This window comes from Schistocerca serialis, chromosome 5 (assembly GCF_023864345.2).
Source record: "Schistocerca serialis cubense isolate TAMUIC-IGC-003099 chromosome 5, iqSchSeri2.2, whole genome shotgun sequence".
Classification (NCBI taxonomy): Eukaryota; Metazoa; Arthropoda; class Insecta; order Orthoptera; family Acrididae; genus Schistocerca; species Schistocerca serialis.
This window is the reverse complement of record NC_064642.1, coordinates 387,232,089-387,257,350: the sequence shown is the minus strand read 5'-3', so window position 1 is coordinate 387,257,350 and position 25,262 is coordinate 387,232,089. Positions and strand designations below refer to the sequence as shown.

Sequence of the window (25,262 nt, the reverse complement as noted above, 5' to 3'; positions counted from 1 at the left end):
TCTGGCTGATGTAAACTTAAGCCGTATCATTTCTTAAGTGAACTCCACTAGTCCCAGCCTGCGTTGTCTCTTTCTTCCCCAAATGGGTCCCCGTGAGGTCTCTTTGATGCTAATTTGTTAGCATAATACCGCATATCATTTACCAACAATATGAAACCCAGTTTGTTAAAAAGGAAGGGACATCCCTTTTTCACAAGAGCACAGTCCGCAGGATCGGCACAAACTCTTAGTCTATCCTTTAGGGTGGTGTAGGGTATGCCACAATCTTTACTGGATCTATAAACTGACCAGCCATTCTTTAACACTGTACAGCTTCTTCCAAATCCTTCCTGCAGTACTGTTTTCCACATTTGCCTCTAGGTTTAGACATCTGTAACAAATTAAATTGACAAATACCTTAAGCCTTCCTTTACGAATGTCAGTTGTTGTTGTTGTTGTTGTTGTTGTCTTCAGTCCTGAGACTGGTTTGATGCAGCTCTCCATGCTACCCTATCCTGTGCAAGCTTCTTCATCTCCCAGTACTTACTGCAACCCACATCCTTCTGAATCTGCTTAGTGTATTCATCTCTTGGTCTCCCTCTATGATTTTTACCCTCCACACTGCCCTCCAATGCTAAATTTGTGATCCCTTGATGCCTCAGAATATGTCCTACTAACTGGTCCCTTCTTTTTGTCAAGTTGTGCCACATACTCCTCTTCTCCCCAATTCTATTCAATACTTCATCATTAGTTATGTGATCTACCCATCTAATCTTCAGCATTCTTCTGTAGCACCACATTTCGAAAGCTTCTATTCTCTTCTTGTCCAAACTATTTATCGTCCATGTTTCACTTCCATACATGGCTACACTCCATACAAATACTTTCAGAAACGACTTCCTCACATTTAAATCTATACTCGATGTTAACAAATTTCTCTTCTTCAGAAACGGTTTCCTTGCCATTACCAGTCTACATTTTATATCCTCTCTACTTCGACCATCATCAGTTATTTTGCTTCCCAAATAGCAAAACTCCTTTACTACTTGAAGTGTCTCATTTCCTAATCTAATTCCCTCAGCATCACCCGACTTAATACGACTACATTCCATTATCCTCATTTTGCTTTTGTTGATGTTCATCTTATATCCTCCTTTCAATGCACTGTCCATTCCGTTCAACTGCTCTTCCAAGCCCTTTGCTGTCTCTGATATAATTACAATGTCGTTGGCGAACCTCAAAGTTTTTATTTCTTCTCCATGGATTTTAATACCTATTCTGAATTTTTCTTTTGTTTTCTTTACTGCTTGCTCAATATACAGATTGAATAACATCGGGGAGAGGCTACAACCCTGTCTCACTCCCTTCCCAGTCAGTATTGCATTCAAATCACAAAAGCACTTTAATTTGGCATAACATCATGTAAAATATGTTCTTTTATTTTATTCATGCGCTCCTCAAACTTCTTTATGTGCCCGCCAGCAGCACCAAACTCATTAAGAACTTCAGTACCAGCAAAAGTGAATTACGAGCAAACTGTTGGTGTCAGAATGGTGAACAGGACCTTAAATTAAACAGAGAACAGTGAAGAATCCATCAATAAAAGTCTTATACTTACACTTCAGATTATATCAGCAGTATCGATTAAAAAAAACAGAAATTTGTCACTGAACACATGCTACACTGAAAATATTCTCAACCACACTGGAAAAAATTCTACCGCAGCCACAAGAATAAGCTCCGGTAGCTGGTTTCTCGACCACACACTGCTGATAGGTGCTGCCATGTGTGGTGCAATGTTCGTACTTAAAATCAGTTCGTACAATTCCATGGTGAAAGGATATGTGTGGTACTGCGAAATTAGCCGTACTACAAAATTAGCTGAGTTTGCCCTTTAGGGGAGACAGGAGCCTGAATGAATATATGAAAGAAAAAGCACCGTGCCAAGTTGTTATGCAAAGCCTAGGGAACTGCTCTTAACCATTAAGTGGATGTGCATACAAGGACTAGTTTACCCCATTAAAAATACCTTCCACTGATCCCTCTCAGCTGATAATGAAACCTACTAAATTTCAAAATGTAATGTAGTGCAGAAAAAAACACACACACCAGATTTGATTTTGAAGTAACAGGCATTATCAGTTTCATTGCATCAAACACACAAAAACAGATAAAATCAGTTAATTAAACTTGCTAAGGCACAAAACACTGTGTGTCCAACTGCTCAGACACATAGAAGCACAAAACTGTAGGATCCAAGTCAAAGTCCAGAAAACAGAGGTACACCATGCCCCTGATGTGGACAACAGCACTGTGGTGGTCATAAGCAATGTGCAAGTGCAGAGTAGCACTTACCCACTGCACCCTCTGGCTGACAGGGCTATGGATGAACTGAAGTGGCATCTAAGTGTTGCTTGGTCAGATGCAGTGCTGTAGACAAACTGGTGTGGTGTATGAATCTATCACGAGATCAAACACAGTAGGTTTCATAGCAACATTTTTATGTAGTCTCAGATGAGCACTGAAACTTTACAGATAATTCCATTGATGGGTCTGTGAAAATGGGACATTATCTATCACTCAGCAGTTTCCGCTAGCAATGTTTTTAAGATGTGGTATCTAGACATCGTACACTGGTGCTCGTGAAATTTGATAAGTGCAAAAGTTTTCTCTAAACCATTCACAAAGAAATATCTTGCAGACAGAATGGCGCAGATCATCCAAAACACCTGTTGTGTACTATAATAGCAAGGAAAGGATTTTCAGGTTGCATGGAGATCGATGGAGACTAGATGGCTAACATTATGGCTGTGAAAAGAATGATTTACTATACATCATCCTCTTGGAAGTTATTGCATAGCTGTTAACGAGAAAAGTCATCTCTGTCGGAGAATGAGTCACACAGATGAAAATTTGTGGTTTGACAAAGAAGAATAGGTCACTGCCCTGAGCACATTGCCAGCTCATGTGGCAGAGTAATACCATGAGAAATGAGCAATTTTTGGCCAAGTGAGACTTGATCTCTATTTTAACCAATGAAGAGAGAGATTTTAAAATTTTATGTATCATCTTGTGTCTGTAATGGAATTTTGAAGAATATGATACAAATTTCAGATTTTTACAATATTTTTCGTTATATTTATTTGTTTACAAGGTAGTTCGTTTTATTTGTGTATTTAGTAGTTCTTTTTTCATTATATAATGGTGTGTGTGTGTGTGTGTGTGTGTGTGTGTGTGTGTGTGTGTGTGTGTGTCAGTGTATTTGCTGCATCTTTTATTTATTACACATTAATGGCAGCAACGTACATGCTATCTTGTGCCCTAGCCTGATCAGCTAGTACTTGACAAATAACTTCACTACAGTAACTAAGTTTCCATAGAGGAAAACAGGAAAAACCATGTGGTGTCATTGATTTTATTAAGGCCTTTGATAATGAAGATGATAAAATGCTATGGAGGTAAATACAAACCCTTTGGTAACTTCAGTCTTACCTCCAGATCAAAAAACACATGTTTTGTTTCAGAGTAAGACATTAAAATTAGTATATACTTCATTGCTGAAGTCATCAGTCCACAAATACTGTAAACATGAAACTTCCTGGCAGATTAAAACTGTGTGCCACACCGAGACTCAAACTCTGGGCCTTTGCCACAACTGCAAGGAATACGATAGACATCCACCACAAACTGAGATTGTCCTTAATGGGACCTAAAAGGACCTAATCTTAGATTGAGGTCAGAAAATACAGTTCACATCATATTTCTGCAAAATACGACCAATATTTTTGGAGATGCTCCCTGCGCAAGGAAGAAAGGCTGTAGACCTTGTTACCAACTCATTACCATTGCTCAGCTGGTGTACAGTCGGTCACTAGCACAACATGTCTCATCTGTCTTTCAGTATAGCCATTCTGATGGAAGGTGACCTCAATATGAATTAATTCAACTGGCAGACTCTCAGGGTTTGAAATGACATGGACCCTTTGAACCAAGATACGAAGTATCCCTTGACGTTGAGATGGGTGCTGACAGCTATCAGCCTGTAGATACAAGTCAGTGTGAGTAGGCTTCCTATAAACAGCATGTCTCAATGTACCATCAATGTTCCTCCTGACTAACACATCAAGGAAGATAAGGCAGCAATACTTTTCCACCTCCATCATGAAATGAATATTCAGGTGGATTGAATTCAGATGTTATAAAAAGGCATTCAAGTTCTCACTGCCAAACAACAAAAGTATCATCTACATATCTGAAAAAAACACATAGGTTTCAAAGCCACCGACTCGAAGGCACGTTGCTCGAAGCCTTCCATAAATAATTGTGCAATAATATGTGACAATGGTTTTCCAATTGCATCTCTACCTGTCTGCTCATTGTACTGGTTAGTGAATAAAAAGTGGAAGTCAACACATGTCAAAATAGATTTATTAATTTAACACCAAACCTAACATCAGTTAACCATAATGAATCAGACAGAGTAAAATGAGTGAAGAGAGAGACCAATCACATAGTCATTCAAATGCATTATCTCTAATTGACGGATATCTGCCAGGTTGATTATGTGATGCTCACACTAACTAGTGGACTCAGCAGAGAAAATGGTCTTTGATACCTTATTGAAAAGAAGAAGCATAATATTTTGCTACTGTTGATAAACAGGGATTATATAGTAACTATGAAAAAGGTTGTTTTTTTTTCAGATTTGTTGACAGTGGCTCCAGGCTTGGACTATGGAATAGATTTCATGCCAGATGGTTTTACTCCAAGAACTGGAAAAGAAGATTTTCCTGCATTGCCAAAAGTGGAGGAAACTAAACCCATTGCGGAAGTTGAGACAGAAGAATCAGAAGTCAATCTCATGAATATATTGCAACAGGAGGAGCACCTTGTAGATCTGTGGAAGGAGGCAGAATCTGAAACAAAAGTTGAGAAAGATGACAAAAATGTTGTTATTCGAAGTTTGAAAATAGAAGCAGAGGATCTGAAAGTTATTCCTGAGGTAACGTAACTGTATTGTTTTTCCTGATTACTGGAATCTATAAATGTTATATTTGTATACATGTCTATGAAACATGAAATTAAAGATTTTATGTACGAACTGTTACTTTATCTACAGCCCCCCCTCCTCAAGCAACCATACGGTGCAGTGCAGAGGCTATCACATACCACTGTTAGTCATTTCCATTTGTGTTCCACTCACGGATAGATTGAGGGAAAAATGACTGTCTATAAGCCTCCATAAAAGCCCTAGTTTCTGTCACCTTATCTTCATGTTCCTTATACAAAATGTACATTGGCGGCAGTAGAATCGTACTGCAATTGGTCTCAAATGCCAGTTCTTCTAAATTTCCTCAACAGTGCCTCACAAAAAGATCATCATCTTGCTAGGGATTCGCATTTGAGTTCACAAAGCCTTTTCATAATATTTGAATGCTGATCAGATGTACCAGTAAGAAATCTAGCAATCTGAATTGCCTTTATGTCTTCCTGTAATCTGACTTGTTGGGGACCCCAAACAGTTGAGGAATACTCAAGAATTGGTCCCGCTAGTCTTCTATATACTATCTCCTCTATCAATGAACTACACTTTCCAAAATTCTCTTAAAAAGCAAAGTTGACAATTCATCTTCTCTATTACCCTTCAATTTCATATCACTTTACAATGTTACACCTGGATATTTAATCAATGGCTATGTCAAGCAGCATTTGAACATTACAGGATTGGTGTTTTCCTACTCATCCAGATACAGTTACACTTTTCCACACTGAGAAAAGCTACCATTCATCACACCAAGTAGAAGTTCTAAGACATCTTTTATCCTCCTACTCAGTAATGATACATTCTGTATACCACAGAATCATCAGCAAACAACCATAAAATGCTACTCATCCTGTCCTTCGGATCATTTATTTAAATAAAGAATAAGAACAGTCTCATCACACGCCCATGGAGCACTCCTGATGATTCCCTTGTTTCTGATGAACCCTTGCGATTGAGAACAACATACTGGATTCTATTACTTTAGAAGTCTTCGAGCCACTCGCATATCTGGGAAACTAGTCCATATGCTCGATCCTTTGTCAACGGTCTTCTATGGGGCACAGTGTCAAACGCTTTCTGGAACTCTGGGAAAATGGACTCAAACTGTTACTCTCATCCGTGGCTCATAGGATTTCATGAGAAAAGGGCAAGCTGAGTTGCATGCAGGTGATGGTTTCTAAATCCACATTGATTTGTGGACAGAAGATTTTCTGTGTTGAGGAAATTTATTACATTGAACTCGGAACATATTCAAGAATTCTACAACAAACTGATGTTAAGGATATTGGTCTGTAATTATGCAGGTCCATTCTTATACCTTTCTTATATACAGAAGTCACCCCCACTTTTTTTCCAGTCACTTGGGAGTTTGCTCTGGGCAAGAGACTCATGATATGCAAGCTAAGTAAAGGGCCAATGCCACAGAGTACTCTCTGTAAAATCAAACTGGGTTTCCATTTAAACCTGGTGACTTTGTTTTTAACTATTTGTATTGCTTCTCGGTGCCAGGGGTACCTATTTCTATTTGCTCCATACAGAAGCCTGTGGGACAGTCAAATGATGGTTTGTTTTTCTGATCCTCTCGTATGAGTAATTTCTTAAATGTGAAATTTAAAACTTTAACTTTTCTTTTGGTTTCTTCTATTGCCACCTCAGATTGATCAATGAGTGACTTTTTTATTCAACCTGCTTTGTGATCTTATGTAAGACCAGAATTTTCTCACATTCTTGGCAAAATCTTTTGCTAATGTATGGTGGTGGAAGTAGTTGTGCGCTTCGTTCTTCTTAAAGATGCCCAAATTGGTAATAACTTTTAAGTATTGATACTTGTGCATTACTTTTTGAACTGAGAGTGCAACAATCTCTGTTTCTTCACAATTTTATGAATTTTATTATTAAATCACAGTGGGTCTTTTCCGTCCATAATCCACTTATGTGGTGCATTCATCTCTAGAACGCAATTTGCCCTCGGTGTAAACTTTGCCCATAATTTCTGTGTGTCCATCATATTGGAATTAAATGATGTTCATTCATTGTGTAAGTGGGGTGCAAATAACTACTTATCTACTTCTTCTGGCATAAATACTCTCCTAGATTTCTTGATGGACTTGTTAACTTTAGTAACCATCATCACTATAATGACATTATGATCACTAATCCCTGTCTCTACTAACACTGTAGATAAGTTTAGTCTTGTTTGTAACTGCAAGGTCTAAACTATTTCTGTTGCATGTGGGTTGTGCAATTAGTTGTTCAGGGCATTTTCGAGAAACACTTTTAAAAGTACTTCGCAAGACTGTCCATACCGCTTGCAATGAATCCACAGGTGTCCCCAGTCTATACTTGTTAGATTAATGTCACCTTCAACTACTTATCTGGGCAACTCTGCACTACCGAACACGGACTTTCTCTGAATGATTCTACAGCAGTTATGGTGGAATCAAATGGCTGGTAAAAACTTTCAAAATTGACATGAGTTCACCTAGGCCTGCTACGTGTGTCCAGATAATTCAGCAATCAGACTCAGTTTTGACCGCGATATGCATTATGTTTTTGTTGACAGCAGTGAACACTGCCCTTCCTACATCATATAGTCTGTCTTTTCGATATACATTTCATGCCTCACTAAATATACTAAAAGTATTATTTATCTCAGTAATAACATTGAAATTCACTTTGAAATGATAACTGAAATGTAGGAACAAACATCAAGTTCCTTGGGGGTGTTTTTTTTTTTTTGGGCCAGGAAGCATGTTGAGATAGTGTAGTATTGTGGTGGCTGCTCACAAAAAGTAGGAAATTCAGAAATGAGTTCTGAACCTGGTACAGATTTTCACTCATCAAATTAGTACTATTTTTTTTATGTAGGTATTTTACTCATACAGTAAGTTGTCAGGTTGTAATTCCCCAGCTGTTTATATGAGTTTCACCATTTTCCTCGTTGGTTGCAAGAAATAGAATACGATCCATATGTTTTGATCAATACTTTGTAATGTCAGTGGATATTCCTGATATATTTATTATTCCATCTAGAATTTTCCATTTTTGTTATGTTGTATAACTTCATATATTTTCAGGTCTTTTTTGTGTTATTGTCATTAAATGCTTCGAACAGCTTTTGTGTGTCTGTTCACAATCACACATTGCTGTTTAATGCTAATCATGTATTTCCCACTTAAATCAAACAATGGAAAATCCAGGATGGAATGTAACAATATTAGAGAAGAAAAGTTGCTACTCACCATGTAGTGGAGATGCTGAGTCGTGATAGGCACAACAAAAAATGGCCAAAAGCTATAATTGTGTGAATCTTTTTGTTGTGCCTATCGTGACTCAGCATATCCGCTATATGGTGAGTAGCAACTTTCCTTCTCTAATATTGTTATTTCCCCACTTAAACAGTCACAAAATCAAATTGTACTTCATTAGTTTCATTAAGTAATTAATGATCATTTCACTTAACTTGATCCTCATTTTCTGTAGCTTTAAGCTGTAGATATCACAAGCAATTGCTCTTATGCACAATTATTTTGCTAATTGTAGTGCCTAATAGTGTATGTGTCAGAATATTAAGGCACTCGTTGTTTCTATAAGCCAGTTTCATCATTATTGTCAATACCATAATGACTGTTGCCACTAAAATTCTTGATAGTTGCTTGGACATATTAATTGTAGAACTAATATGAATTGCATATTATTTCAAGTATTGAGTAAAGGATTTTTTTTATATACTATTGTAAATTTTGTAAGAAATATATTTATAAAAATACACTTTACTAAAAAATACCTACATGAACTTTGCCATTTTATTTTATAGAAGGATAACATCCCAGTACTGAAAATTACAGAAACAGCACCTATTAAACAGCCAACAAAAACAAAGTGGGCTGAAGCTGTGGACGTCACAGTGCCTGTTTCAGATTTCCACCAGAAAATTCCAGATATGGCACATAAATTCCCCTTTGAGCTTGACAACTTCCAAAAGCAGGTACTGTTCTTTATTTTGCTCAACATTAATTCTTTTTACATTCTGCCTTTGCATCTTCTTAAGTAGCATTTGTACAAGGTGACAATTAATAAACTCTACAAAATAAAATTATCATAACTTCTGAACGGTTTTTGTTAGGACATTCAAACTGCACAGTTGGCTGCAGGGCATGATGGGAATTAGTATGCACAGTATGGTTTGGTTTAGCAATGAAGCTCTCTTTCATTAGGATGGGTTTGTCAGTAAGTAAAATTAGCACATTTGGGGGATTGAGAATCTACATTTTGCAATTGAGAAGTCTCTTCACCCTCAATAGATGGCAGTGTGTTGTGCAGTTTCTACTCATAGAATAATTGGTGCAATCTTCCTTGATGCCATGGTGACTACCAAAAGGTACGTGAAGGTTTTGGAAGTTGATTTCATCCCCATTATCCAAAGTGATCCTGATTTCGACAAGATGTGGTTCATGCAAGACGGAACTCAACCCCATTGAAGCAGGAGAGTGATGTCCTGGAGGAGCACTTCAGGGGTCACATTCTGGCTCTGGGATACCCAGAGGCCACTGGCATGAGCCTCGATTGGCCACCATATTCTCCGGATCTGAACACATGCGACTCCTTTTGTGGGGCTGTATTAAAAACGAGGTGTACATCAATATCCGCAAAACCATTGCGGAGCTGAAAATAACTATTCTAGAGGTCATTGACAGCATCAATGTTCTGACACTTCAGCGGTCATGCAGAATTTCGTTATTTGTCTGTACTACATCATCGCCAATGATGGCAGCCATATCAAACATGTCATAACCTAAATCTGAATATATGTAGTGATGTTTACATATTGAGTGAAGTGTGTGCACACTGTTGTTTGTAACTAATTTACATTTTTTTTTTTTTTTTTTTTTTTTTAATAGTTCAATAACTGTCATCTTGAATCTTAGCTGTGTACTTCAAATAGTCTTAATTAAAAATGATCTTGGGCATTACATGCCAAGGATAAATGCATTTGTGACTTCTGTGCCCTGTAGCACAATTTCACTCTTCATTTTTCTGCCAATTTTGTGTGACTCTTTCCAGTTTATGAACTTGTTACCACTCTCTACCATCCATATTCACAAAATGATGAACTAGATAATTAATACTATGCAGACATCACTCTGTCAGCCTTATAAGCACAGTTCTTTGGATGTGGAAATTGATTTGCATTGGAATTACAGCCCTTTTATCACGGAGTTCTGTTGCAGATATTAGTGAGGTCATTGAAGCATATGAAAAGGTCGGAAGGATATGTATTGACTGATATAAATTTTGGGCACTAAACAGTGAGCTCAGCAGTTCCTGTTCTCAGCATAGCAGTCACTACAGTTAAAATTAAAGACAAAGATTAAACATGTAAAACACAATCATTAAAATATTGCACAAAGTATTGCTAAAACATTTTATTGTAGAAATATTGCCAGTTGATACTGCAGTTAGTAGGATGAATCAGCAATCCAGAAATACATTAAAATCTCTGTCCAATAAAGTATTGTAGGGACTCTGGCACCACACAAAATTTCAATATTTTTCTCCACCAGATGTTAAGATGTGATGACTGTCAGTGTTATTCCACGATCATTCCATTTCAGTGGATCCCCATGCAGCAAGAGTAACTGTATGTCATTGGGCTATGTCTGACACAATGGTGAGAGAAGATCACTTCATGCCACCTTTGAGATTGGAAGGAAGTGAATGATCATGATAATGGTAGTTTGACTGACTGCAGCTTGTTGTTTCTCATTTCCTGGCACTACCTCTCCTACTATGTTTCTTTGTTACCCATGACTCTACAGCCTCTGTGTGGATATTACAGTGAACTCTTGTGTTTACCTGGCAGCTTGCTGTCACTGCTCAGTTAGCTATCTTATTTCCCTAGATCCCAGTGTATCCAGATTCATCCAGCAGAATTCCACCTAATTTTTCTGCCTTTGTAGGAAATAGGATAGTGTCTTGGACCATCTGAACTATCTTATCTGCTGGGTACATTTGCTGAATGACTTGCAAAGCACTAAGAGAGTCTGAGCAGACAAGAAATTTCCCCAATCAGAAATCTCATTTGCTTTAGTATCTTATTGACCTTCCAGAGCTCTGTGTTCTACACTGAGAAGTGACTTGATAATGGGATTTTATGATTCAACTGCCCGTTCTCTGTGTGGCAGATTTGGCATTGTCTGCGGCTTGTGAAACAGCACCCAGTAATGACCAAAAACAATACTGCAAGCTGTGTAAGTTGAAAATGGCATCAAAGGAACTCCTCTTACAATGTGTTTATTCAATACGGCAGACAGGCCAATTTCCCAACTCGTGGAGGGAGTCCATTTTGATACCTATCATCGAACCAGAAAAAGACAGAACTTGCCTCAGTAGTTACCAGAGCATCGCGTTAATGAGGCGTGTAGGAAAGACCCTGGAGCAAAACGTCAACCATCTTCTGGTTTAGATACTAGAGCCCAGGCAGCACCTTAGCCTTCTGTGTGGATTCAGGTAGTATCAATCCACTGTCAGCAGCCTGATCCTGTTGAGGCAGCTATCCAGCAGACTTCCCTAAGTAAACAGCATTATACTGGTATATTCTTTTACATCAGTAAAGCATGCATCACTATTTGGAAACACAGTATTCAAGGGCAGCTCCAGTGACAGGGCTTCCATGCCCACCTCCGATTTGTCATTCAGTCCTTCTTATCTAAGTGCTTTCTTTGGTACAGAGTGGTGACATGCTGTCAGATATCTTTGAACAGGAAACGGTGTTCACCTGGGAAGTGTTTTAAGTGTTACCCTCTTTGCCATAGCCATAAACAGCATAACTTTTACAGTAAAGGGTCCTGGCCAGTGCTCTGTATTTGTGGACAAGTTTGCCATTTTCTGTTCCTTTCCAACACAACAATAGTGACTAATCAGTTGCAATGTACACTGAAGAGGTTGGAGGAGTGGGCTGCAAAGATGGGTTTTACATTTTCTGCAAAGGGATGAAGTTCTACCTTTCAAAGACTCGTGAGGTTTCTGGGTCTCATTTTTATTCCAAACTGTCACAGTTACCACACCTAAAGGATAAGAAGGCAAGGATCCAGAAAGCATTGAATATCTTAGAGTGTCTTAGCAGCAATAGCAACTCCACTTTCATAGGGCTTTTGTGAGATTGCGGTTAGACTAAGGGTGCACAGTATACAGGTCAGTGAGACGTTCTTACATGAAGGTCGCTGACACTACGCTCCATGCGGGAATCAGGTTGGTCGTGGGCGTTTACAGAATCAGTTCCATACCCAGTATCTGTGCTGAGGATGGGGAACTGCCACTCACCATCTGGCCGCAACACCTTATGATGTGTAAAGCATATAAGATCCTCGTTGCTCCAAATTCACCAGCATACCATATTGTTGCTCGTCCAGCTACAGTATGCCTTCTCTCCAGTCATCTATGAGTAACGAGGCTATTTGGGATCTACATGAAGTTTGAGTTGCAGTCACTTTACGTTGGGCAACTACAGGCCCAAATCCAGGGTATTAACTGATTACCACACTGGTTACTGCAGAGGCCCAGTGTAATTTTTGCTAGAGAGCGGTGCAGGAGAGGTTACCCTCATGCACATGTTTTGTAATATGATATTTCTAGCAGATGTAATAGTTCAGGATACCCAGAACATCCTTTTCCATTTACAAAGGCTGGGAAAGAGGTGTCTTTCTGCTGGATGCCAGGGCACATGAGTATGGGGGAACAAAATGGCGGATGTTGCAGCCAAGGTGGAATGTCATTCCATGTGCCATGCTATCACCCTGTTGTTGAGGTACAGAGTCTGCATCAGTGAAAAGAAGAGTGGCAGGAAACGACGGAGAATAAACTGCATCTGGGCAAAGTCCTCAGCTCAACCACGGCTATCTCCTTCCATCCATGCTGACAGAGTGAAGTCCTCCTCAGCCAGCTTCGCATAGGGCACAACCCTCTTTATTCCTGTGAAGCTATTTTAGTTTTCCTCCTGTCTTGTGTTTTAATTAACACTTTAGGACATGACCATTTAAATGTGATCTAACACGATGTGATCTAGTGTGATTGTGCTGTTGATCATGGGTGAGGTGAGGGGAGACTGAGTTTAATTTTACCTCATATTGCTTTTTATTTCTTTTATCGCATTTTCTACATTTTAACCATACTCATTTCTCTTAATTTTTGCATGAGCACTGATAACCTTGTTGTTGAGTACCTGTAACTTACAAACACAACAATTGAGTGATTGATGCTGATGCTGCTGCTGCTGCTGCTGTCAGTGTGACTGATATGCAGTAGCAGTCACACAGCTGAAACCCACACTTAAGTGGATGCCAACTTCATGACTCGCTGATTCAATGTCCAGCATGTCCTCATGGCCAGTATTTATATGCACCAGGGTGGGCTTGTTGTCGGATACTCAACACAGGTGTAACATTTGCCACTTTTCGCAACACCATCGAAGTGTCCCAGGTTGCAGTAACTTTGTTGGTCATTGACCAGACAGTCAAGCTGCAGCTCCTAGGCAGCTGTTGTGGCATACTGCTGTGCCAACTGATTACAGCAAGTAATAAGATTTCAGCAATGAGCCCCTGTCTTGGCTCACACCATTATGATATATGTACTCTCACAGGTGACCTTACCTCTGATAGGTTAAAATATTCCTAGGTCAGGAATCTGATAACCTTGATCTATCAGGCACAAATGACAGGCATAGCAAGGTGTTGGAAATGAATGTGACATAAGTGTGGAACAGGAAATTGCATAGATTGGGCGGGCACTGGAGTTCCACTTTGATAAATGGTGGGTGGAGATTTCTCCTTTCAGGGTATAATGAAGGGTAGAGGATATGGTTAAGTTGTTCCAGTCTGAAGTGGTTGCTTTTTCCTGTCACAATCTGTTCTCCAGCACGTACAATGATCACCATAACAATGACTTGTGGGTTATTTCTTTCAGATGGTGTTCAGAGATAGTACCACAGGAGCTTGTAATACAAATGACTGTTCCATTATGCTTTTCTGTCATTCCTTTGGCTATACAGCAAGCAGGCATTTTAAAGCTGTGTAAAAATGTATCTAGAGAAACTGCGTAACAAAAACCTCACACTTATGTATTCAGTTAGCCAGCTGTAATGAAACTAATTTGGTGTTCTCTGCTGTTTTTTATTCCTCTCATAGTGATAGTTTTTGGTATGTTGACAGTGTTTCACCTAGTTGGTGTGCAAAAGGATACATATTTGTAATACTGTATTAAACTTCCATATTTTTTTAATATTTTTATTTAAGTTTTGTAATGGTACAGTACTGATCTGGCAATAGGAAAGAGCCACATCAAAAACACAAAATTGCAGTATTAATTTTGAGTTTCATTGTTTATAGAAATCAGGGGTGGAGCGACATGGGTCAACAACAGATTTCTATCCCAGACTATATCAAAACTGACTTTTTATATTTCTTCATCATGCCATATACAGCATATGAAAATCTAGCAAAGACATATAAATGTAAACCTCTGAGAATTTTGATCACAAGATGGAAAGCATATTACCTGCCAAGCAATGTGGTAATTACTATATAAGGCTGTTGAGTTAATCAGGGAACATTAGATATAAGTAATAATGGTTATAGGTAAAAGAAAATTAGGTTCCATTTGCATTGGTGTGGTTGTGATTTGTGTTGGATATTTTGGGGGGGGGGGGGGGGGGGTCATTAGACAGCTGCTTGTGACGTCAGACCAGGCAGGTGCTAAGAGTCTGCAGAGCAGTGCAATGTACCATGGAGCTCAATCCATGGCAAAGTTTCATGATCATGGGGTTTGGTAACTAAGGACATTTATGTACAAAGCAGAACTGAATTTGAATGAGAACCATAAGGAGAGTCTATTCATGTTATTATGTGGTTGTATGAACTTATTGTCAATCAGAAGTTAAACCAGTTTGTAGTTGTTTGTGGACCTACCAGCACCTGTTAATATTAGTCATTTCACAGGAAAACTCTGGTGGAAGATGAGGTCTCTCCGAAATGAGCAAGACGACCACTTACAGATGGAGAGAACACTCACATCAATAAGAATTAACACTTCACACTGAAAGTGAATTTATTAAGCACAGTCAAAAGTAAAGACAGAGCTGAACTGCCTGCCTTAGCAGAGTGTCCTCTTATTTATGCATATACAGAATGTTGTAGTGAATTCCAATATTCCAGAACCTTCAAGAAATTCCAAATCTTAAATGATAAATAACTGCAATCATCCCCCTATCCACAAGCAGGTGGTAATGTTGTTAGAAGAAAGGTGGATGGAACAAAACACTTTACCCTTGAAACAATACCAACAACAACAAAAGGATCAATTTATGACAGTAGTTTGTTCATCTTTCCAAACAACTGATTAACTGAACTTGCATAACACTTTTATTTCCATATTTTTATGAACATGTTGCATACATGACGTTGTCGAACAGTGGAAACTCCAGGTTGGAATATCAACAATATTAGGACATACATGATCAAACTTAAAATTTTAGTTCACACATTGAATTGTACTCCAGATTATTAATAAGTTTACTGCGACTGCTAGCAAAAATAGTTTTTGATTGGGAAATAATACATTAGCATATTAATACAAGGCTAATACAGAAAGTAAGGTTACATTAATTTTTTGAAGTACAAAAAATGAAATTATTTTAAGAAAATTTACATGCATTGTAATTTAGGCCTTGAATTATTTTTCCACATAGTCAGCATTTACCTCAATACATTTTGTCATCTGTGGGACCAGTTTTTTTAATTCCTGTGTTACAGACGTCTCCTGCCATCTTTTTCAGCCAGTTCTTCACTTCAATTTTCACCTCATCGTTGCCAGAAAAGTGTTATCCCCAAAGGTGTTCCATCAATTTAATGAACAGATGATAGTCACTGGGGTGTGAGATCAGGGCAGTGAGAGAGGTGGCTTAAAACATCGAAGCCAAATGAAGTCAACAACCCTTGCAGTGCATGAGGGGTGTGCAGACACAGTCATGACAGATGGTGTTTTGCTTCTGTCTTCATCATGGATTTCCGTCCTTCCAAAATTGAAATTCCTTACCCATTTTATCATATACTGCCTTGACGTGATTCACAATGAATCACAGTGGCATACATGCCTCAGCATTTAGCTAGAGAATTACAGCGTGCAGTTTGCACTTGACGGAAGCTGGAATGAGAACGCTCATCTCTAACAGTCATCACAACACTAATCAACGAGCTACTAATTGCTGGGGATGCTTGTTCCTTCCACTGGCGTCTCGCTACGTGGCAGTGGTACCAACTTCCCACACGGACATTCCATGCTAAAGCTACATGCCTTGTAACCTTAGTTTCCGGATAACCCTCATAGTCAACTTGACAGATTGGGGGTCCATCATTGTTGATCAAGCTAGCAAATTATTCTCATTTGCTGCAAATTTATCATGTATCTTGATGTTTAGTAATCAGCTATAGTATGTAGTTCAATAGGCAAATCTAGGTCTGTTACATTACAGAATTGCTCTTTACTTAACAACATTCTAAACATGAATTATTGTATGTTATTTTCTGAAGTAACCGTGTACCATGTTACAGGCCATTCTCCGAGTTGAGAGACATGAAAATGTTTTCGTTGCTGCCCACACATCAGCAGGAAAAACTGTTGTTGCTGAGTATGCTATAGCATTATCACGCCGGCATATGACACGGTTAGCACAGTATTTCTCAAAAAAAAAAAAATAAATAAATAAATAAATAAATAACATAGAAACACCTCCTAGTGCAATTTGTTTTGTGTATTCTGTGAAACCTTACACTTTTAGTTACCTTAAATGATAGTTTAATTAGGAGAAAAATCACATAAAATTATCCCTTACTTTCCAGAACAGTTTATACATCACCCATTAAAGCTTTATCAAATCAAAAGTACCGTGATTTCAAAGAAACCTTCCAGGATGTTGGTCTTATCACTGGTGACTTTCAGATCAACCAGAAAGCTAACTGTTTAATTATGACAACAGAAATTCTGCGTTCAATGCTTTACCATGGAAGTGAGGCTATTAGAGACCTTGAGTTTGTTATTTTTGATGAAGTCCACTATATAAACGATGCAGAGGTAAGCTTTCTGCAAATTTTTTGAAGTGTTCATATTTGTAAGCTATTTCTTGAATTGTTAAAGTATAGATAGATACTTAACAAGTGAGCTTTTATAAACTAATAATTACAGTAAGAGAACAATTTATTTGTAAGTATGATACACAAAAAAAACATGAGTTTCATGTCTTGTGACTTTATTTTACAGCGTGGTTATGTGTGGGAGGAGGTTTTGATATTACTACCACAGCATGTTACAGTTGTCATGCTGAGTGCAACAGTTCCTAATACCCTTCAGTTTGCTGACTGGGTTGGAAATATTAAGCAGAAGAAGATCTATGTAATCTCCACTCTTAAAAGACCAGTACCCTTAACACATTACTTGCACATACCTTTCACTAAATTGAAAACTCCATGGTTCTTAATTCTGGATGCAGATCGTAAATTTAATGAAGGAGGGTGAGTTCCACAACTGCTTTTAAGAAAAACTTCTGTCACTGAGTGGCACACATTGTTTCAGAATTAAAATATATGATTGTTTATATGCAGTTTTACACATGTTGTGTTTATTTGATTTTAAAATAAGTGAACAGAGAAAAGGTAGGGGCATAGAAACTTGCAGATATAGGACTGGGCTGTGGCAGTGTTTAGTGCTGTAATTCAGAACATCTCAAGAGTTAGAGCAGTAGATGTCATAGCATGGAGAAATCTTGGGATTGGTTCAAGCTTTCATTCCCCACACAATCTAGTAATGTCCATTGGTATAAGGCATAAGATGGCTCCCACTGCTGTAATTTATTCTCAGAATCACAATTAGTGTTCATTCTATTTCTCAGGTGTTTTATTCTGTTTACTTGACATTTAATTTGTAGTCAATTTCCTTCCTTGTTTGACCAAAATGTTCACATTTTGTTTTCAGGTTAAGTAAAAGCTCATAACTTTTTCACATGTTATTTTGGTATATTAACGGAGATTGATATCAACATTATCAACCCACTTGGTAAATATTTATGGTCTATACTAATCAATGAGATATCATAGTCTGTTCACAGTCAGGTAATATTTTAAAGGCCAAAATATCTGTCTTTGACTTGAAAGTTACCATAAATGTTTTTACTAATTGTCTGTTTAATGAGTTATAAAAAACATTTTCTATGATGCCGTAGCAGATATTTGCAGTTTAATTTTTACAATGTACAGATGGAGTTATCCCAAACAAATACTGCTCATCACCAGTTTCTTGGGATTATGGAAATCTCGGTTTGTTCTGGTGAAACTCACCAGGCTGCAGCCAGCTTCACGTTTCACTCTTTTTCATCCAGCAATTTTAGCTCATTGATATGATAGGGCAATTTTTTACATAATATCTTATCTATATGCAGTATAGATCAGTATTATCCATTGGAGTGAGTGATGATTGTTGAGGATTTCATATTTTTATTTTTTATTTTTTTTTATTTTTTTATTTTTTTTTTTTTTGTCTTTTAATTCTTAAATACATGTTAACTTCATTTATATTATAGTTAGTGGGGAGTGATATTGTGGCCCATCAATTTCCGCTACCCACAATAGGCACAGTGAATCACTGGATGCACAACAGGTTGGGAGAGAGGGGGGGGGGGGGGTTACACCCAAGTGCACTCCAGCCACTTGAGAGGAAGTCCTGGGCCCATTCTCTTGTGGCCGAGGGCTGCACGAGCCTCTGGCCGGATTAGCAGTGTTTGCGAAGGATCGGACCTGCAAGCTGCAAGTTCAATCCCCACCCTCAGATCCCACTGCAATGGTGGATATGAATAAGGAGTTTCTCTGAAGGCTCATGACCACCTGCACAGTGCTGCATACCTAGAAAAGATACCATCTCGCTGTGCTGTGGGAGATGCAGGACAGCTCTGTAGCCAAGACTTTGTACCGTGCCACCAGCACCACAATCATAAACATTGCTAAAACAAATTTACAGAAAGTTTTGGTGAGATGGCTTTTGGTTGCTCACTACTTGCAACTTTTAGGAGCAGAATTTACCATAGGTCAGCAGACACAGCCTGCCAGAATGTGATGCTGAACATTCTGGACTAAAGTTGTTAGAAGATCTCTGATTGGGAGAATATGGGATGCAGCCTCGGATTATCTTAAACTGCAGTTTTTGGTGGCCTCACACCCCCACACCGCAAGTTCTGGCATTCCAGCTTCAGACTTCAGAGATTTGGCATTCCTTAAAGAGACAGCATTTGAGGTTCAGTATTCGAGATTCGACATTCAGCATTCTTGGGAGCAGATAGGCTGTGTCATGCCAGAGTCCATTACCGGCCATGCCTCGCCTCACTTTCTCTCATACAGTTGGGAAAAGTTTCACAGTGAAGTGGCATACAAAAATCGTATTGGATTATAATTGCATATTCTCGTATTGATCTTTCTCCTTTACGGTGACCTCTTGGCCATGAGTTTGCTCTTTGGGGTTCTCATTCCTTAACTCACTAACCTTCCAGTGCAATCCTCATCACCAATTTAATTTTTCAGATTAAAAGTCAGCCAGCAAGAGTGGACACATTGTTAGCAATTCAGTTTATTCTGTTAGAGCAGTTCTGTTCCCGTATTTCCCAGGCAGCCATGATTATTACTCATTGATATTCATATCTGCTCTAATTTTCTCCTAATGAGTTACTTGATTCATTGTCCGTCTTGAGCATTATTATTTGGATTCTCAGTCAGTAAATGTATGTTATTTACAACCCTTGTTTCATTACAGTAATTGATAGGCTCCATCTCTACTTAGTTATTTATTAATGTTTATCAGGGCTTACAACTATGGTTCACATATGAGAGCTACCCTTGCTTCAGTTTCCTCGTGCACAGTTAATTTCCTCTCATCTGGACTTTAGTGGTGGCTTGCACCTTGAGAGGAAATGCTCAGTGCATGCCAATGGCAAATTTTATTGAGTGTATCCCAACGATATGTCAACAGCCTTGCCGCAATGGTAACACTGGTTCCCACCAGACCACTGAAGTTAAGAGCTGCCAGGCTGGCTAGCACTCGGAAGGGTGATTATTCAGTTGTACCAAGTGCTATTAGTAAGTGGAGTACACTCAGCCGTTGTGAGGCCAGTCGAGGAGCTACTTGATTGAGAAGTAGGAGCTTCAGTAATGAAAACTGACTGTGGCTGGGAGAGCAGTGTGCTGTCCATATGGCCCTCCATATCTGCACCCAGTGACACCTATTGACTGAGAGTGACACAGAAGTGGTCGGTACCTTTGGGCCTAGAGAAATGTTCAGACAGAGAAGAGTGTATGTCCTGACCCAATGGTGTGTTACATTGGTTACAACTGACTTTTGTGTGTCCGTTTGATAGAATGATCTCTGAATTGTCTAGTATGGTAGTCAGTTTAACAACATGTCCTCTACCTCGTGTCATATTGGTTTGTATTTATTCACCAAGACTACTTTCTTCAAATTGCCCTTCACATGTAATGCTACATACACGGAAATGTGGACAACTTGCTGTTATGTTCCATTTTGGGCCCATCGAGCTACTGGTCATATACTGACTTTTACTGTTTATTTAGCCATTAGAAGCTAGCTCATTTGTCACATACATTGCTTAGGTAGATCATCGACTTCAAACTAAACACCTTGAATACTCAACAACAAAAAAAGGTAAGCAAAATGTGACAAAAAATATCTTTAGTTACAAGAATAAACCCCAGTTTTCAAGCTGCTGTCATTTTTAACAATGACAACAATAGATTTTGCAGTTCCTATGAAAGCAATGAGCCCAAATACCTACAGGATGGGCTGTTTGAGACTTTCACGATGTAATAACTGCTTCACTGGTTCACGGGCATCACACTGGAGAATGTTGTGAAAATTGCACAGTATTTTAATGAGAGAGCTGCTCGTCACCTTCAGGTACTTACTGAGGTGTGCTGCAGTGGCTCACAAATATATGTGCAGTCTCACTACGCATTTCAACCTGCATGCACTAAACTTCAAGAACACTCAGAAGAAACATATAACTCCACAAGGGTGCTTTTTGTAGCTCGTGTTGGTGGTGTGTCCAAGATCCCAGACTGTTCAAGAAACATGAAATAAAATGTGTCTTCCACCCTCCTGTGACAGTGTGGGGAATCATACAGTGGCCAGACATGTTGCACTGTTAAAGATAAATGTATTGAACACAGACATCACACCAAACTGTGTCAGCTACAAAAGTCTGCTGTTGCTGAACACTATCTTGCCACGAAACATAGCATGAACTACAGAGAGACAATGGTCATCTTGTCTGCCTCCACCTATTGGGAGTCCATCATTAAAGAAGCAGTTAAAATATGCATAAGTAATGACCTGATTAATAGAAACACAGGATTTCAATTTAGCAAGACATGGGAAGCTGTATTGGCAGTATTGAGGCATCTTCAGCCACAGACCAACGAATCAGAGTCAAAACAGACGAGGAATCAGCTTCTGGGCACACTGCCCACATGTATGCTGGGCTGTGACGTGCAGCCACACTTTTTCTGCATCACACATGTGAAGACTATGGCTCATTTCTCTGGCAGGGGGCACTGGAAGTTGTCGTCCTCTATGATTCGTCTACAATGATGTTATAGCACCACCCCTTGTTGCCTGAGCTTTTCTAGAGAGCCAGCGTGTATATTGTCAAGTCACTGCAGCATGTCAATAAGCACCTGCAGGTGACAAGCAGCTGTCTTGTTGTAATATTATGCAGCTTACACAAACATTATCCAACATGAAGCCCGTAAACCACTGAAGCATCTACAGGAAGCGTTACCAAAATACAGACAAATTTAAATGTATTGCCACATCATTCTTTCACCATAGGTTATTGTTGGTGCTCAGTACTATCAATTGTTTCTAGTAAACACCCGTATTCTCAAAATGACCAAGACATTGAAATGCAGTGCCAAATATTCCATTTTACCAGACAGGAAGCGTAACTCTGAAGACTGCATCGTGAGGGCCCATGAAGTTGTCAAAAGAGCTCAAGCATTATTTTCAGAAAATCCAAGTCAAGAATCACAATAAATGACTGGGATTATCAGCATAAGCAAACCAACAATGCCGAGAATTGCTAAGAAGGTTCTTCAATACAAATCCGACACATTAAAAGTAAGACACATGTCCTCCAAGACTGCTTGTTCAAAGCATGTCAGTCACTGTAATTTGCTTCTGTGTTCATTTAAAAATGATGCCATAGAGCATATAAAATTCTTTTCCAAGAGATAAGATTGCTGGGTCACACAGGATTCAAAGGTATCCCCCTTTGTTAACTAGAGCAAACTTTCCTATCAGTCTTCCAATACTAAGAGTTACGTCCAGTGGTATCATCTGATACCCCGCATAGAAAACTGTTATGAAAAAAGTTTATCTCAACGTTATTTCCAGTAGCATTGTTAAGCCATGAATACTGTGGTGTCTGGAACTCTACATCAAGATGGTGCAGTGACCAACCTGAACCATTAGGTACAAAAACTGGATGTCAGACAATTTTGGTATTGTTTAGTCTAAGGAGTTTTGGGCTCCAAGCAGACTTGGTTTAAATTCCCTGGATTTACTATAAATAGAGCATAGTTGATAAGGTCTCCTACTAATCTCAACATCCCAATGTGATCTCATGATGGATTGCCACTTGAGGTGTCATTCAGATATGTGGATTCCAGATATATTGCATTGTGCATGCACACGCTGAAGACTGAGATCCAAGGCTATTATTCAAACTAAAATGGCGTATATTGAATTATTGTGCTCTATAGGTGATTGATAGGAAAGCAGGACAAGCTGCTCGAGTAGAAACACGTGAGTCGAGTAGAGGATACACGTTTTAAGTTTTAATTTATTCCAAAAGACATAAAACGAGCTTCACTGGTATTAGCATAAATACTGACTGACTAACTTCCAATGTGATGAATATATTACAGTTAAATCAGCATTAAATGAAGGAGGAAGGCAACAACCTTACAAGAGGCCGCAATTTAAAAAAAATTCATCCCCACCTTTTTTTCTTAAAAGTGGGAAAAGGAAAAGAATCAAGAAATCACAGGCTCATTTTGCGTGACCAATTGTGACAGCACAAGCCACTTAGCCAACTCGATCACACAACTGCACACTGTGCCCTAGGCAGGACACTTACACTATGAGCAGCTAGATCTAAAACGTAAGAAAACACTATTAACACACAGAAGTTGCTACATCAGCCAGTAGGCAATTTACAAGCTTGGGCATTGTCATGAACAAGGGCACTACTGGTTAAATTATCTACACGACTATAGCTACTACTCATATTCCAAATTATTTTTCAAAAGGAACTGTGAAGCACAAACCTTAAATGTACCACCAAATACAAATTTTGCACCTTAACTTTTGAGTATGGTATTCTCATAACACCGCCCTTTATACATGGCTTCGCCCTTTATACATGGCTTAAACAGCCACTAGAAATATTAACACACCAAACAGTTTTGAACTCAGCTTCAACAGCATTTGTTTAACGTATTAACTGGGACAGTCCCATGGTAACAACTAAGGAAAAAAAATTAAAGCTCTCAGCAGAGATCTCTCAGAGAGAATTACATGCCTTTAGCACAACAAGAAAGCACAGTCAGTTTCCTTTCTATATTCTTAATGCTATGTGCAGAATGGCCAGGACACAGTCAGAACCAAAGAATGAGCTTGGACAAAGCATGAAATCTGCAAAACTATTAATGCTGGACACAATGGCTTTAATGCCTTAACAACATAGAGTATGAGCTCCCTAAATAGTCAGATGTGGAGCAGTAAATGTGGCTCACTGTTTAATATTAATTCGAGCAGCTCAGCAAGGCAGCCTCTTCCCCAGATCAGCCACAATGAGCTGCCCTCGGCAGCGATCATGTCTTCTCCATACCCCAGCCAAACACCAGTTATCAGGAAGACACCACACCATGTTGTCCCAGAGAGGTGTGCTGCTAAACTAACCACCATGCCACTCAGTGCCCACTTCTCAGTACTGACTGCCTCCATCGCGAGCTGCTGCCCTCTTTCTTTGTAGAAAGAGCACGGCAGCGATCAACCAACTGCAGTAGCTGCAAGCAACCTTCTACACTCTTGCAGATAAACCAGAGAGAACCAAGGATATCAGTGGACATTATAGCTCAGTGTGGCTCCCCATGAACCATGGGAAAGTATTTTGTGTAATATTTAATCCTTTGCTAATAAAGTTTTATTCAAAGAATTTGTTTAATTGGTCCAGATTTTGGTGAGACACCATGTAGTTCTGTGGTAATAGCTTTAAACTAGTTATCTCAGATCCTCAGCAGCAGAAAAAAGTGACATATAGTAGGTTGGAAAACATTGCTTTTGTTATATTCTCTGATCAACACCCACTTGATAATGAAATTTGCTTTATTAGGTGGAAAATAAAAGGGCTTTTCTCCTGCCCAAAAATTTAGTATCAAAACACGAATATACGACCTGTATAAAATTGACTTTTATAACTGAACTGATTTTACATTCTTTGGTAGTGCTCTCTCGATGCTCTCCCACAGATGCCGAGGAGTTAGGCTGGCGCCGCTTCCAGGTCGAAGACTGGCATAGTGAAGACGGCACCTGGTTGATCCGGCTGCAACGATGTTTCCTCCTGGCGGCAGTCCGCGGCGGGTCGAAAGATACCGGTTTGCTTTCCTGCCGGCTGTTTAACCCGGCGACTCTAGTCTTCCTCTGCGGATTCTGTCGTGAGGATTGGCGGCCGTTGGCGATACCCTGTTGGCGGACGGTGATGTCATCATATTATCACCCGCATCGGAAAAAGGGGTTGCACGTGTGCGTGTTCCGCGGCTGCTTTCACGTTTGGTGGGAAATGCATCCTGTGCTGGCTGGCGGAACGCGCCGGAACTACGTTGCAGGTGCGGCTTATTCTGCAGCGGTAGCCGCCCGTTGTATTGCCGTGGCTGTGCACGCCAGTGCATTCTTCCCCCTCCACGAGGATGGAGATGCCGAGGATGTGGCATTCATCCAGATCAGTGTCCATTGCCTCGATGCCTGGAAGAGGAGAGCCTGGGTGAGAATCTACATCCATCGGTGTGTCCGATTGCTGACGGCTGGGTGCTGCAGGGCGTGCCTCCGTGATGGCTGGGTGGTGGACGTTCTC

The 25,262-nt window shown here is 39.4% G+C and overlaps 1 protein-coding gene across 1 annotated transcript in view; it reads left to right on the top strand.

Annotated features, from left to right (window-relative positions):
• Window positions 1-25,262, top strand: part of LOC126481096 (helicase SKI2W) — a 150,951-nt gene that overhangs the window by 8,536 nt on the left and 117,153 nt on the right. Inside the window, exons 4-8 of the mRNA XM_050104616.1 lie at window positions 4,683-4,981; window positions 8,841-9,011; window positions 16,627-16,739; window positions 16,915-17,146; window positions 17,333-17,583. Coding sequence (XP_049960573.1) covers window positions 4,683-4,981; window positions 8,841-9,011; window positions 16,627-16,739; window positions 16,915-17,146; window positions 17,333-17,583 — 1,066 coding nt within the window. The remainder of the gene's footprint in view (window positions 1-4,682; window positions 4,982-8,840; window positions 9,012-16,626; window positions 16,740-16,914; window positions 17,147-17,332; window positions 17,584-25,262) is intronic.